Here is a 14,179-nt window from a genome sequence, read left to right as displayed (position 1 = left end):
AAGTACAGTCTTTGCCTTGATTTCTTCAGTGTGTGCTGGGTGTTCACAGTCCATGTTAGATCGTCAGTAAGGTGTATTCCCAGGTATGTCAAACTTGATCTAAATGACTTAACATAAGCATAACATGATCGTATATTTGCCTCATTGTTCTTATTGGACGCGGCTATGTATACAGCACTATTTAGAATCCATTTAGCCCACTTTTAAGGGTGTTTTCCTCTTTATCGGTAACGTTGAATCCAACCACGGGAGCCGCCATCTTGCCATTCTGTTGACAAAAAGCAGCTACCTCATTGGTGTAGACCGATCACGTGTCGAACCGTGCCACCCCTCGTGACCAAGATCCTATTACGCTCTGAAGAAACTAGTTCGGCATAAAACATAGTCGCATCGAGAATCGACGGCAAATTCAGCGGCGGAATTTTTTTTGGTAGGTTAGCACAACTCCTTCTTTTTTATGAGCTAAGGATTGTGTAGATGCGCGACTGTGGAGCGGGTTGAAACGAAAACAGTGTTCACCTTACGGCCTAGTTGTTGTTTCCGTCCGGGTTGTCTCCCGGTGTCATGACGTCAGCGTGCTAGCAGAAAGTAGACGGAGCCGAGCGCGTGTGGAGGAAACGTCTGTCCGTGAGTTCGTGAACATGTGTAACGTCCCAGAGCTGATATGTTTAGTGAACCAGCGACTGACTGCGGCTGCTGGAGAGATATGTGGGCTGTTTGAAGACACAGCAGAGCACGAGGAGGAACTGACTAGTTTAAAAGAGTAGCACGAGCGCCAACGGAAACGACTGGATGCCATGTTCAACCCGAAAGTCCGGTTACAACGAGCAGGTTGGTTACGTTACATTACATCACGTGTCATTTAGCGGACGCTTTTATCCAAAGCGACTTACAATAAGTGCATCAACCTAGAGTACAAACTAAGAACAACAAGAATACAGAAAGTAGCATTTCCTCAACATAGTCGAATTACAAAAGTACCATAATAAGAGCTATTTAAGTATGGTGACCAGATTTGAGTTTGTGAAAAAGAGAGGGGGGGGGGGGTAGTAGTAGTGTATAGCATGCAACTAGTGGAGGTGGCAAGGTGCTCAGTGTTGCCAGTAGGGGTGCAACGGATCAAAAAACTCACGGTTCGGATCGTTCCTCGGATCAGAGTCACGGATCGGATCATTTTTCGGATCAGCAAAAAAAAAAAAAAAAAAAAAATAGACAAGACAAATAAACATGTTTTGTCTTTTTGTTTATTAACACTTTTAAATTATTCAATTGAAATATATAAAATCAACTTAAAGTGTACAATTAACATCTTCTTTTCAACATAATCAATGAAAAACAACTTAAAGTGCAACATAAAAAGGCATATCTCCTTCCTTTAAACATGGACCAATGACCATTAATAAAAAACAAATTAAAGTGCAACATAAGAAGGCACATCATCTTCCTTGAAACAAGAGCATTATTATCAAAGAAGAATTAAAGAAAGAAAACAAAGCATACATGAGCTTATAATTTTAAATTCATTTTCAAAAGACAAGGCTGTCTACATTGTCTGGGAGAGTGTGGACCTCTTTGCAGTCACTATGTCCCCTGCTGTTGAGAACACTCTCTCGGAAGGAACTGAAGAGCCTGGCACAGCGAGATAGCATCTTGCCATCTTAGCAATATGAGGGTATTTAAACTCATTGCTTTTCCACCATGTCAGTGGATCACCATCCACTGCAATGCCGCTGCTGCCAGGTAGAATGCCACCTCCTCTTTGATGTCAGCAGGAGTCTTGCTGTCCATGTCTTTGTTGGCAAGGTCTCTCCAAAAAGCTCTGCCAACGCCGACTTCTTTGTGGAGGAGATGTGTCCAAGTTTGCTCTGTTGGCTCTGCAGCTTGACCCTGCAGAAAAGAATAGGTCATTAATTAAACCTATTATTTATTTTCATGTTTCATAAACATGAAAAATGCAACAATAACATTAAATGAATGCCATTATTACTGAAAATAAAAATGTATGAAGATTTAAATTGATCATTTTAAAATAATGTTTTTCCTTTACCTCATCACAGTCTTCAGTGGCCAGACTGCTCACAATCTCAGTGGTGAGGTCACTGTATGTCCTCTGGCGTAGGTCAGGGTCTATGTGAGACAGGGACTTAAACCTTGGATCCAGGGCAGTAGATCTGTGGAGGTAGTCCTGTAGAGTAGGGGGTGAAGTGTATCTGGGCTTCAGGTCCTCTCTAATGGCAGTCTTGACATCTTGAGTGATGGTGCTGTCTTCCACACTTGGAGCCATGGATTGTAGAATCCTTGTTTTCAGCGGAAGGATCATTGACACAGATGGTAACGTTTCAGTGCTCAGCAGAGATGTAACAGTTTTAAGGGGTTTAAGCACCTGGAGGACCTCCTCTGCCACTCACATCATCATCAGAAAGGGTTATGATGTCTTTGACATTTTTCTTTAGGGTCTTGTCGGTCAATGCAGAGTATATAGCTGCCTGCTGCTCCAGATAACGCACTAACATATCATAAGTGGAGTTCCACCTTGTTGGGACATCATGTATGAGCTTATGAGTAGGCAGCTTTAGCATTTCTTGCCTTGTCTTAAGCACATGAGCAGCTGTTGTGCTTCTGTGGAAGTAGGAAACCACCTTCCTGATCCTCCCAAGGAGGCGGTCCATCCTATTGACTGAGATTCCTTCTGTGATGCCAAATTTACTACATGTGCAAAGCACCCTATCTGTGGGCCCAGTCCTGCCTCATTCACTGCATTTATTTGATTTTTGGCATTATCAGTTGTGACTGGGATATTAGTAGTGGGCCTCTTTATCTTCCATTCCTCCACTGCTTGTGTCAGTACCTGCAAGGTGACTGCCTGTGTGACTTCCGTAGAGGCGTGTCTGCAGCACCGGACTTCTCATCTCCCAGTCTGCTGTGATGAAGTGAGCGGTTATTGTCACATAGCTCACGTTCCCTCGACGTCCACCCGTCTGTTGAGTGCAACAGAGGGTGCTACAATAGCTCATCCACCACCTTTTCTTCTCCTGCTCATACAGACCTGGCACAATATTATCGCTGAAGTGGGTGCGGCGGGATGTCGTAACGTGGCTCGGCACGTTCAGCATGTGTTTGAATCCTTGTTTTGCACAACGAATATGGCCTCATGTCAGCACCTATAAACAGACCGATAGCGTTTGTAATTGCTTTAGCCCGGTCTGATTGTGGAGGAAGGGCTGCTTAAATGCCATGGTGATGAGCGGTTGTTGAGCCGCTTTCACTCCCGTCAGTGAAACACCGGGTGATGTCGCTGTAAATGTGGCCATGCTCGATGTGTTTCCACTGTTGTATGACTTTCTTGTGCCACAGTGCCTACACACCGTCACGGTTTTATCCACCAACCTCGTTCCTTCTGAATTCAATTTGACAGGAAGCCAAATGCTCCCAAACAGGGATTTCCATGTGGGGCGTTCTAGTTCTTCTGTTCCTCCGCTCGCCATGACCACGCTGTGTTGCAGGTTTTTCTTTATGTTAGCAATCGCTATGTCAGCCACGTGTTACGGCTGTGTGTGGACTGAGCATGCGCACAATTTTTTTTTCTTCATAAATCAATCCGCGGATCATGCGCGTGCCGAACCGAAATAGATGATCCGAACGGATCACGGATCAATGATGATCCGTTGCACCCCTAGTTGCCAGATTGGAAATGGTGAAGTATCGTACCAAAGGCTCAAAATGGTCGTATTTGGAGGATACTTATCGTGTATCTGGCAACACTGAAATCGGTCAATGACTGTTCTCTCTACAGTCAGAGCTCGCGCAAGAAGGTGGAACGTAAGTCAAGTTTCAAGTTTTTTATTGTCACATCCCCTTTTATACAAGTATAATCGGTTTGTGAAATTCTTATGTGCAAAAACACCCGACAGCAGTAGCAGACTAAAAAAAGAATAAGAATGAGAATAAACTATACAATATCCACACAAAAAAAGAAGAAAGTATTAACAATATATATATATAAAACAATGTAATAGAATATACATCATGACAATATATATATATATAAAACAATGTAATAAAATATACACTTTTTTGAGACAATATATATATATATGTATATATATACAATATATATATACAATATATCTATATATAAAACAATGTAATAAAATATACACCATGGCCATAGATCTTCACAGAATATGTTCTGGTGTATAGTGTTAATGAGGGTCTCAGTCCTTGTTCAGCAGCCTGATGGCCTGACTGAAGAAGCTGTCCCTCAGTCTGTTTGTGCGGCACTTGATACTGCGGTATCGCCTGCCTGACGGTAGAAGGGTGAACAGTTTGTGGCCGGGGTGGTTATTGTCTTTCATCATCCGTTTGGCCCTGGCCACGCACCGCCTGGTGTATATGTCCAGGATGGAGGGAAGCTCACCTCCAACGATGTACTGTGCCGACCGCACCACCCTCTGTAGTGCCCTACGCTCCAGGGCGGTGCAGTTCCCGTATCAGACGGTGATGCAACCTGTCAGAACACTCTCGATGGTACTGGTGTAGAATGTTCTGAGGATGCGGGGGGCCATGTTGAATTTCCTCAGTCGCCTAAGGAAATACAGGCGTTGTTGGGCCCTTTTCACCACGTGAGTGGTGTGCGTGGTCCATGTGAGGTCCTCGGAGATGTGCACGCCGAGGAACTTGAAGCTGCTGACCCTCTCTGCAACTCCGTCTATGGAGATGGGGGTGCTCTCCTCTCCGCTTCCTGTAGTCCACGATCAGCTCCTTGGTCTTCTTGACGTTGAGGACGAGGCTGTTCTCCTGGCACCACTGTACCAGTGATCCAACCTCCTCCTGTAGGCTGTCTCGCCGTCGTCGTGGGTGATCAGCCCCAACACTGTTGTGTCAGCAAACTTGATGATGACGTTGGAGCTGTGCATGGCCGTGCAGTCGTGGGTGTACAGGAGTAGAGGAGAGGCTCAACACGCATCCCTGAGGCTCCGTGTTGAGGGTCAGCGGCTCTGAGGTGGTACTGCCCATCCTCACCACCTGGCGGCCGACAGGAAGTCCAGTATCCAGCTGCACATGGTAGAGTGCAGGCCTAGACCTCTGAGCTTGGTGTCGAGCTTGGCGGGAACAATAGTGTTGAGCAGCTGAGCTGTAGTCCACAACCAGCATTCGCACAACAGTTCCTCCCTCCAGGTGGGAAAGGGCGGTGTGAAGTGCCATGGCAATTCGTGCGTCGTCGGTGGATCTGTTTTGACGATATGCAAATTGCCATGGGTCCAGCGTGGCAGGCAACATGGAACAAATGAAGTCCTTGACCAACCTCTCGAAGCATTTACTGACAATCGAGGTGAGGGCTACGGGTCTCCAGTCATTCAGGCAGGTTACCTTGGGGTGTTTGGGGACAGGCACAATGGTGGACATCTTGAAGCTCTCAGGAACAACAGCCTGGGACAGGGAGAGGTTGAAGATGTCTGCGAAGACTCCTGCCAACTGGTCTGCACATGCTCTGAGGGCGCCCCGGGATGTGGTCGGGACCTGCCGCCTTCCGGATGTCCACCCGCTTGAAGGCTCTGCGCACGTCAGCCTCTGAGATGATCAGCAGGCTGGTCTCCGGCAGCGCTGCCTTCGGCGGGCTGCCGTTCACGAACCGAGATACAATTTCCAAAACTTGTAAGGGGTAAATAATATATTATTGATCGTATCGACACAGCGGCTTGTCATTTCTGTCTCTACGTGGTGGCGTTCACACTTCTCCTGGCTCTCGGTATCCCGGCGGAGCTCCGCTATGCGCTGAGACAGGTGCGCATACAGGTGAGCATGCTCCAACCAGCCGGCAGAGAGCGTCCAATATGTCGCGTGAACAGCAAACCGACACCTCTGCGTTCCCACGGTGGTGAAGACAAGTCGTCTCAGAGTAGCTCTCTGCTCCGGGTTCAAGAGCAGAGACGAGGTGGGGCGCGAGGGGAAATGCAGATACTTTATTTCAAGACCTTGTTTGAGAACTTCACATCTTACAAACTACGGACAAAACAAGTCATTAATAAATAAAGCGAAATGCCTGTCGCCGACTTTCGTGTAAATGTGTACGTTACGACGTTAACCGGTTACGCTGCGCATGCGCGACAGACGAGATTCTTGGAGACTTGTTGTCAGGTGTTACCTCTCAGCGTTCCAGCTGTTGCCCTTCAAAACAAGAGCTCAACATTGAGCTTTATGGAGAGTGGCCGTATCAAGCCGCACCCCGTTTTAAAAAGATGTGTAGTGGAAAGCCCATTTTATCACACATAGAAAAAAACGTAATGACAGACATATCTGCACTTGTTTTGTTTTTCAAAGGTTGCGCGTTATTGTTATTTTGAAAAGATATGCAGTGTCACTAACACTCAGTAAACTCTTTATGCCCAAACATTTGATCTTATTTTGTTTAATTTTTCACAGGTTGCACTTTATTGATATTATCTTGAAAAGGTATTCAGTGCAAAACAGGTTAATTGCAACATTATGTAACTCATAGAAATGTAAGGTATTCTATATACAGCTTTTTCATTGTTATCTGACTGAATGAAAGGCAGACTTGGTTATATTATATGTGGTTACATTGTCATTTAAAAAATAAAAGTAATTGTGACTAAAAATAAATTGTTTTATAACAGTAAGTAAGTAAGTAAGTAAAAGTTTATTTATATAGCGCCCTTCGCAGTACGAATACACAGAGTGCTTTACAATAAAAACAGTAAAAACAGTACAACATCATCAATATCATCATGTTAAGCATAGCAGCAAGGTGCAGAAGCCAGTGCTACATTACAAATTGCGGGTGCATTACCTCCAGTACACAAGACTTTTGAGCAGTCACAAACGCAGTAGAAGAAACCAACAAACAATAAATTAAACAGTGTATTTTCATGCACATTTTGTGGTTTAAAAATTGTCTAAAGGAACTATTGGCCCCCGGGCATCTGTACTTTATCACAATTGGCCCTAGTTGCAAAACGTTTGGACACCCCTGGTCTAGAAGGATAAGGACAGAGGAGAGAGGCTGCTCTAGCAGTGTGAAGCTGCTCAGACAGCAAGGAGGGCAGTCTGTCGATTGGCGGCCTTGAATCCAGACTGGTGAGAAGGTTGTTGCTGTGGATAGGAGGACACTTGGTTAAAGATAGCTCGCTCAGAGTTTTGGAAAGAAAAGGAAGAAGAGAGACCCGGTCTGTAGTTGCTGACTTCAGACGGGTCGAGCGTGTTTCTTCAGGAGAGGGTTGACTCGCCTCCTTCAGAGAGTTAGAAACAGCCAGTTGAGAGGAGCTGTTAATAAGATGGGTGAGAGGTCAGGAGCAATAGCCTGGAGAATGTGAGATGGGACGGTGGTCGTCGAGTCGGCGTTGGTCTCAAGCTAAGAACTTGATTGGGAGACAAGGGGTGAAAGAGGAAAGAGGGGGATGAAGAAGTTGGTGTTGGTGAAGTGATAGATGGATTAGTAAAGGAGGAGCGTATGTCGTCTATCTTGTTTGTAAAGTGGCTCGGTAAAAGGGTGGAAGGGGGAGGTTGGAAAAGATAGAGAATAGTTTGTTGGGGTGAGAGAAGGAAGACTGAATTTTGGTTAGGTAGAACGAGCTTTTGGCTGCAGAGAATGAGGAGAGAGGAGATTGATAGAGGAGCAGGTCTTCCGCTTGGTTCGATTTGCACCATTTCCTTATCGCCGTCATAAGGTGGCTCTCTCGTGAGCACCGAGTCAGACGACCACGGAGCCGGAGAGGATTTGAACCGGTCGTGTCTTAAAAGGACAAAGAGAATCGAGAGATGAAGACGGGGAAGAGAGGAGAGCGTCTGTGGCAGAGTTAGGCTGCATGAGTGAGGAGTCAGTTGAGGGGAGAGCAGATAGGACAGAGGAGGCCAGAGAGGAGGGACAGAGTCTGTAGATATGGGTGAGTTATCAGTACCAGAGAGTGAGAGAGTAAGAGATGAAGAAGTGGTCAGAGACATGGAGAGGAGTCACAGTGAGGTTAGAGGTAGAGCAGCTTCTAGTGAAAATGTAGTCAAGGTGGTTGCTGGCTTTGTGAGTAGGAGGGGAGGGAGTGAGAGGTTAAAGGATGAGAGTAAGAGTAACAGGTCACATGACTTCTCTGTCTGGATGTTCAAGTCACCCAGAAGGATGAGCGGGGGGCCGTGTTCCGAGAAGTTCGACAGGAGGACGTCTAGCTCTTCCAAGAAATCTCCCAAAGAACCAGGGGGACGGTAGAGAACAACAATGTGTAGTTGAACCGGATGAGTAACCATCACAGCATGGAACTCAAAAGTCAGTGGGGTAGAAAGTGGAAGCGGGTAGAGAGAGAAACACCATTTGGGTGAGATGAGTAAACCTGTAGCTCCACCCCGACCAGAGGGCCTGGGTGGGGGGCTGGAGGAGAAGGCAGAGGAGAGAGCAGCCGGGGTAGACGTGTGATCCAGGTCTCAGTGAGAGCCAAGAAGTCAAGCGACTGCTCCATAGCGAAGCCAGAGATGAAATGGGCCTTGCGGTTGGCTGACTGACAGTTCCAGCGGCCTCCTGTGACAAGGTGCTGGGTGTGAGTAGACGGGTAGGAAAGATGTTTCTTTGTAGCTTAGCGAAAATTCAGACAGGAAGACATTGGGTACAGCTGGTTCATTCACAAGTCTTGCAGCGATTACTCCATTAGCTGATTGGGGGTGGGCCCGATGAATGAACCAACCATTTAGAGCCAGCCCAGTTGGATAAGCCTATCACAGAGTCGTTGGTAACACTTTAAAGTTCTGTTCTCTGCTGCTGTCAGTTGTCGTTTCAGCTCGCATCAGTTCGTCCCTCCGCCACCCCAGGCTCCTCCAATTGGCGTTGCGGCAACGCGGCTTCGACACCACCACCAGTGTCTGGACTCCATGGGGGGATTCTGCCTGCGCAGATATCAGCATCTCTACCCCTGGTTTATCCTACTTCAGGATGGAGTCCAATCGCCAAAAAAGACTTTGCACTATTGCAATATTCTATTGTAATAAATGATTGTTCAACTCTAAATACCCGTCTCTCCTGATTGAAATAACTTTAAACTGTCGGAAACAATTCTGGAGGAAGTATTCACATCATGTACTGAGGTAGAGTTACAGGTACTGTACTGCAGTATGTAAACACGTTCATACTTTTTATTATGATACATCACAAAGGTACATATTGTACTTTTTACTGTAGGCTACTACACCTCAGAGGTACATGGTGTACTTTTCAGATGACAGTTTTTCTTTTTTCAGGTTCTCCCAAAAGAAACCTGTCCTCACTCATTGATAAACCTCTTGAATATTACAGTTCAATATGAGATTCTTAAGATGTATACATGTATTGTATTATTCTGCACAGATGTCCAGCAGCTGTTGGTGACTAAACCAGAGGTTCCCTCTGAGCAGCATGACTGGAGCTCCAGTCTGGACCAGGAAGACCAAGAGCCCCCACACATTAAAGAAGACCAGGAGGACCCAGAGCCCCCACACATTAAAGAAGACCAGGAGGACCCAGAGCCCCACACATTAAAGAAGACCAGGAGGACCCAGAGCCCCCACACATTAAAGAGGAACAGGAGGACCCAGAGCCCCCACACATTAAAGAGGAACAGGAGGACCCAGAGCCCCCACACATTAAAGAAGACCAGGAGGACCCAGAGCCCCCACATTAAAGAAGACCAGGAGGACCCAGAGCCCCCACACATTAAAGAGGAACAGGAGGACCCAGAGCCCCCACACATTAAAGAGGAACAGGAGGACCCAGAGCCCCCACACATTAAAGAAGACCAGGAGGACCCAGAGCCCCCACACATTAAAGAAGACCAGGAGGACCCAGAGCCCCCACACATTAAAGAAGACCAGGAGGACCCAGAGCCCCCACACATTAAAGAGGAACTGGAGGACCCAGAGCACCCACACATTAAAGAAGACCAGGAGGACCCAGAGCACCCACACATTAAAGAGGAACTGGAGGACCCAGAGCACCCACACATTAAAGAAGACCAGGAGGACCCAGAGCCCCCACACATTAAAGAGGAACTGGAGGACCCAGAGCCCCCACACATTAAAGAGGAACTGGAGGACCAGGAGGACCCAGAGCACCCACACATTAAAGAGGAACTGGAGGACCCAGAGCACCCACACATTAAAGAAGACCAGGAGGACCCAGAGCACCCACACATTAAAGAGGAACAGGAGGAACTCGGGATCAGTCAGGAAGGAGTGCAGCTTCAAGCGCTGGAGGAGGCTGGTATCAAGTTTCCATTTGCTCAGTTCTCAAAGTCCACTAAAAAAAAACATTTGAAAACAGAAAGAGATGGAGATGAAGACGGATCCAGATCAGATCCAGATAGTCCTTTACAACCGACTGCTGATGAGACTTCCCAATCCTCTGAATGTGAGACTGATAACAGTTATGATTGGAAGGAACCTCTGTCACATTTAAACCCTTTGCAAAACAATGAAGTACTTGAAAGTGACGTGGACTGTAATACTGGAAAAACATCAATTAGCTCCTCTGGAAGCTTTGGCCACAAGAAACATCCGAAGGGACACTCTGGAGTCAAAACAGCAGAGAAACCAATCAGTTGTTCAGTTTGTGGTAAAACATTCAGACTCGCGAACACTCTGAAACTACACTCAACTGTCCACACTGGAAAGAAACTATTCAGCTGTTCAGTTTGTGGGAAAACATTCAGACTAGCGCAGAGTCTGAAACGACACTCAACTGTTCACACTGGAGAGAAACCAATCAGTTGTTCAGTTTGTGGTAAAACATTCAGACTCGCGAACACTCTGAAACTACACTCAACTGTCCACACTGGAGAGAAACTATTCAGCTGTTCAGTTTGTGGGAAAACATTCAGACTAGCGCAGAGTCTGAAACGACACTCAACTGTTCACACTGGAGAGAAACTATTCAGTTGTTCAGTTTGTGGTAAAACATTCAGACGAGCACGCAATCTGAAACGACACTCAACTGTCCACACTGGAGAGAAACTATTCAGTTGTTCAGTTTGTGGTAAAACATTCAGACTCGCGAACACTCTGAAACTACACTCAACTGTCCACACTGGAGAGAAACTATTCAGTTGTTCAGTTTGTGGTAAAACATTCAGACAAGCGCAGAGTCTGAAACTACACTCAACTGTCCACACTGGAGAGAAACTATTCAGTTGTTCAGTTTGTGGTAAAACATTCAGACAAGCGCAGAGTCTGAAACTACACTCAACTGTCCACACTGGAGAGAAACTATTCAGTTGTTCAGTTTGTGGTAAAACATATAGACAAGCGAACAGTCTGAAACGACACTCAACTGTCCACACTGGAGAAAAACTATTCAGCTGTTCAGTTTGTGGTAAAACATTCAGACTAGCAAGCAATCTGGAACTACACTCAACTGTCCACACTGGAGAGAAACTATTCAGTTGTTCAGTTTGTGGTAAAACATTCAGACAAGCGAACAATCTGAAACGACACTCAACTGTCCACACTGGAGAAAAACTATTCAGTTGTTCAGTTTGTGGTAAAACATATAGACACGCGCAGAGTCTGAAACTACACTCAACTGTCCACACTGGAGAAAAACTATTCAGCTGTTCAGTTTGTGGTAAAACATTCAGACAAGCGAACAATCTGAAACGACACTCAACTGTCCACACTGGAGAGAAACTATTCAGTTGTTCAGATTGTGGTAAAACATTCAGACGAGCACTCAATCTGAAACGACACTCAACTGTCCACACTGGAGAGAAACTATTCAGTTGTTCAGTTTGTGGTAAAACATTCAGACTAGCGAACAGTCTGAAACTACACTCAACTGTCCACACTGGAGAGAAACTATTCAGTTGTTCAGTTTGTGGTAAAACATTCAGACGAGCGCACAATCTGAAAGAACACTCAACTGTCCACACTGGAGAGAAACTATTCAGTTGTTCAGTTTGTGGTAAAACATTCAGACTAGCGCAGAGACTGAAACGACACTCAACTGTCCACACTGGAAAAACAAATTAGTGGTACATTTTTCTTTTAAAAATTCTCTCTTCTCTGTGATTTAAGAAAATCACTATTGCATTGATAAGATCATCAGAAATAAATGAGACATGGTTAAAGCCCCATTATGTCGTTTTTCCCCTTTAGCGCCCCCTTCAGTTTTTGAGGTATTTAACGTTTACTTCAGTGTCGTAAATACCCAGTTACGATAGATGCAGCCCGGTAGAAGGAATCCGACGACTGTTTCTATTTTGGATTTATACCAACGGGCGGGATCACTAATACGAAGACTGCGCAGGAACACTGTGAACTGGGCCCAGCACCTACCGGACTAGGGTGAAGTAGCGCGGGGATTGAATGCAGCGCCTCGCCACGTTTCCGCCTGGTCGGTCAGCTGTTTGCCAGCTTTTGGGGGGAGGGGTGTGTGTGTGCAGTCATTTACTTTTGTTTGGGGGGACTGCAAAGACTTTGGGACTGTCGGGATCCGGGGATTATACTTCGTTTTGAGTGGGTTTGATTGTTTGTAGTGTATGTGTTCATTTTGGGGGCTTCAGATGCATTGAATTTGATTTAATATAATAACATTTGGGTTTCCGCATATCGACTGTGTGTTTTTCTTTTATGACCATTTGAGCAGATAGTTAACACCAGAACTCGCAGATCCGCCCATTCCCTTTTTTTTTTGCGTATTGTACCTTTTCCCCTTGATTGAATTGCTAAGGGCGAATTGTTACAACATAACCAAAAGAATGACAACATTTAGTTTAGATGAAATACCGATCGCGTTTTCAGCCTATATACGTTGTTTTCTAAATGTTTGAATGTGGAGTACGTGTGATCGAATACAATATTGTTGACAACACCAAAAAGCTACATAAAAAAGCTACCCTCATACTGTAGCTGCGAGCGTGGAGTGGCACTATATGACATTGCGTAATCACTGCCGGAAAGCAGGTCGAAGTACATCCGCCCCGGAGCGGGCGGCTCCAGAATCCTACATAGCGGAGTTATTTCCCCACAGACCCCCGATGGCAATGGCGGAGCCGCAAATCGCCATATTAAAAGTCATTGTATCGGCACAATTTTTTTCAAGCTGTTATTTTAAGGTACAATTGTTACATAATGTTACTTTAAATACTTAAAAACCGGAGGGTTGAATAAATAAGTTCATTCAGCTACGTTGTTGTTGTTCATGTTGTTAGCAGGGTTGTTGTTCATGATAAGGTTGAAGAAGTTTTCTCTGCCAGTCTTGACCCTATATGAGTGAACACTGAGTGTTTTATGAGTTCACAGTCTGTGACATCACAGTCGAGGGTTACGCAGGTGTGTGTGTGTCTGTCGATATAAAAAAAATTAACTGAACTGAATATGTGATCATTTGACCTGAAGCACTACTGGGCCCTGTTTCTCGTACCTGGCTAACGTAGTTAGCTGGATCATTTTCAGGATGAGATCACAAGTGAGGCTTTTCGCTTCAACAAAGCAAGTTTGGAACTAGAACGGGCACTCGGTAGAGCGCATACCTTCGCATATCACAATATTGGGCATTGAATTATGTACATTTTGGCATTAGTTGCATGCCAATTGGATAAAAATTGACCGCTATGGTAAAAAGAAGATCTTGACCTTTGACCCGATCGATCCCAAAATCTAATCAAATGGTCCCCGGATAATAACCAATCATCCCACCAAATTTCATGCGATTCGGTTTAATACTTTCTGAGTTATGCGAGTAACACGCATACAAATAAATTATTCAACATTTGGAAAATACAGCATCAGTATACTGTGTAGACTCTATACTGATGCTGTATTTTCCGACTGTGCCAGAGAGGGTTACTATGACAACAAGCTCGTAATTGAAGTGTCACAGTGTAGAACAACACACCCTGTTCTTACTCCCTTCACCGCTGTCTGATCTAGAACCCTGGATACATGCATGACGACGGCATTCAGATCATAAACATAACACTTTGAAACATCAAGCCATTAAATATTATACATACTGTATGTATTAATATTTAATATGTTCTGGGCACGTGTGTCAAACCAGTTTCTTCCATAGTGTTGTAGTATATTTTTCATTACATCGTATTTCAAGATCTCTAAACTGGCGGTCCACATGTGGTACGCTTTACCTTCGCATTTAAAATGCGTAAGGTTATGTTTTGATCGCTGTGTATTTATTTGTATGCGTGTGTGT

General features: G+C 45.2%; 1 protein-coding gene and 1 long non-coding RNA gene across 2 annotated transcripts; both read left to right on the top strand.

The window, feature by feature from the left end:
* LOC130200352 (uncharacterized) lies at window positions 1-9,009 on the top strand. The gene is made up of 2 exons (XR_008832991.1): window positions 1-831; window positions 8,769-9,009. It is a non-coding gene; the product is annotated as an uncharacterized LOC130200352 (long non-coding RNA).
* A 382-nt stretch (window positions 9,010-9,391) lies between these two features.
* Window positions 9,392-12,403, top strand: LOC130200905 (gastrula zinc finger protein XlCGF57.1-like). Its single transcript, XM_056425479.1, has 2 exons — window positions 9,392-9,406; window positions 10,258-12,403. The coding sequence occupies exons 1-2, from the start codon at window positions 9,392-9,394 to the stop codon at window positions 11,995-11,997; spliced, it is 1,755 nt and encodes a 584-aa protein (XP_056281454.1). The 3' UTR covers window positions 11,998-12,403.
* The last annotated feature ends 1,776 nt before the right edge of the window (window positions 12,404-14,179 follow it).

This window comes from Pseudoliparis swirei, chromosome 10 (assembly GCF_029220125.1).
Source record: "Pseudoliparis swirei isolate HS2019 ecotype Mariana Trench chromosome 10, NWPU_hadal_v1, whole genome shotgun sequence".
Lineage (NCBI taxonomy): Eukaryota > Metazoa > Chordata > Actinopteri > Perciformes > Liparidae > Pseudoliparis > Pseudoliparis swirei.
Note: the sequence above shows the minus strand (reverse complement) of the source record. Positions and strands in the feature narration are given on the sequence as shown.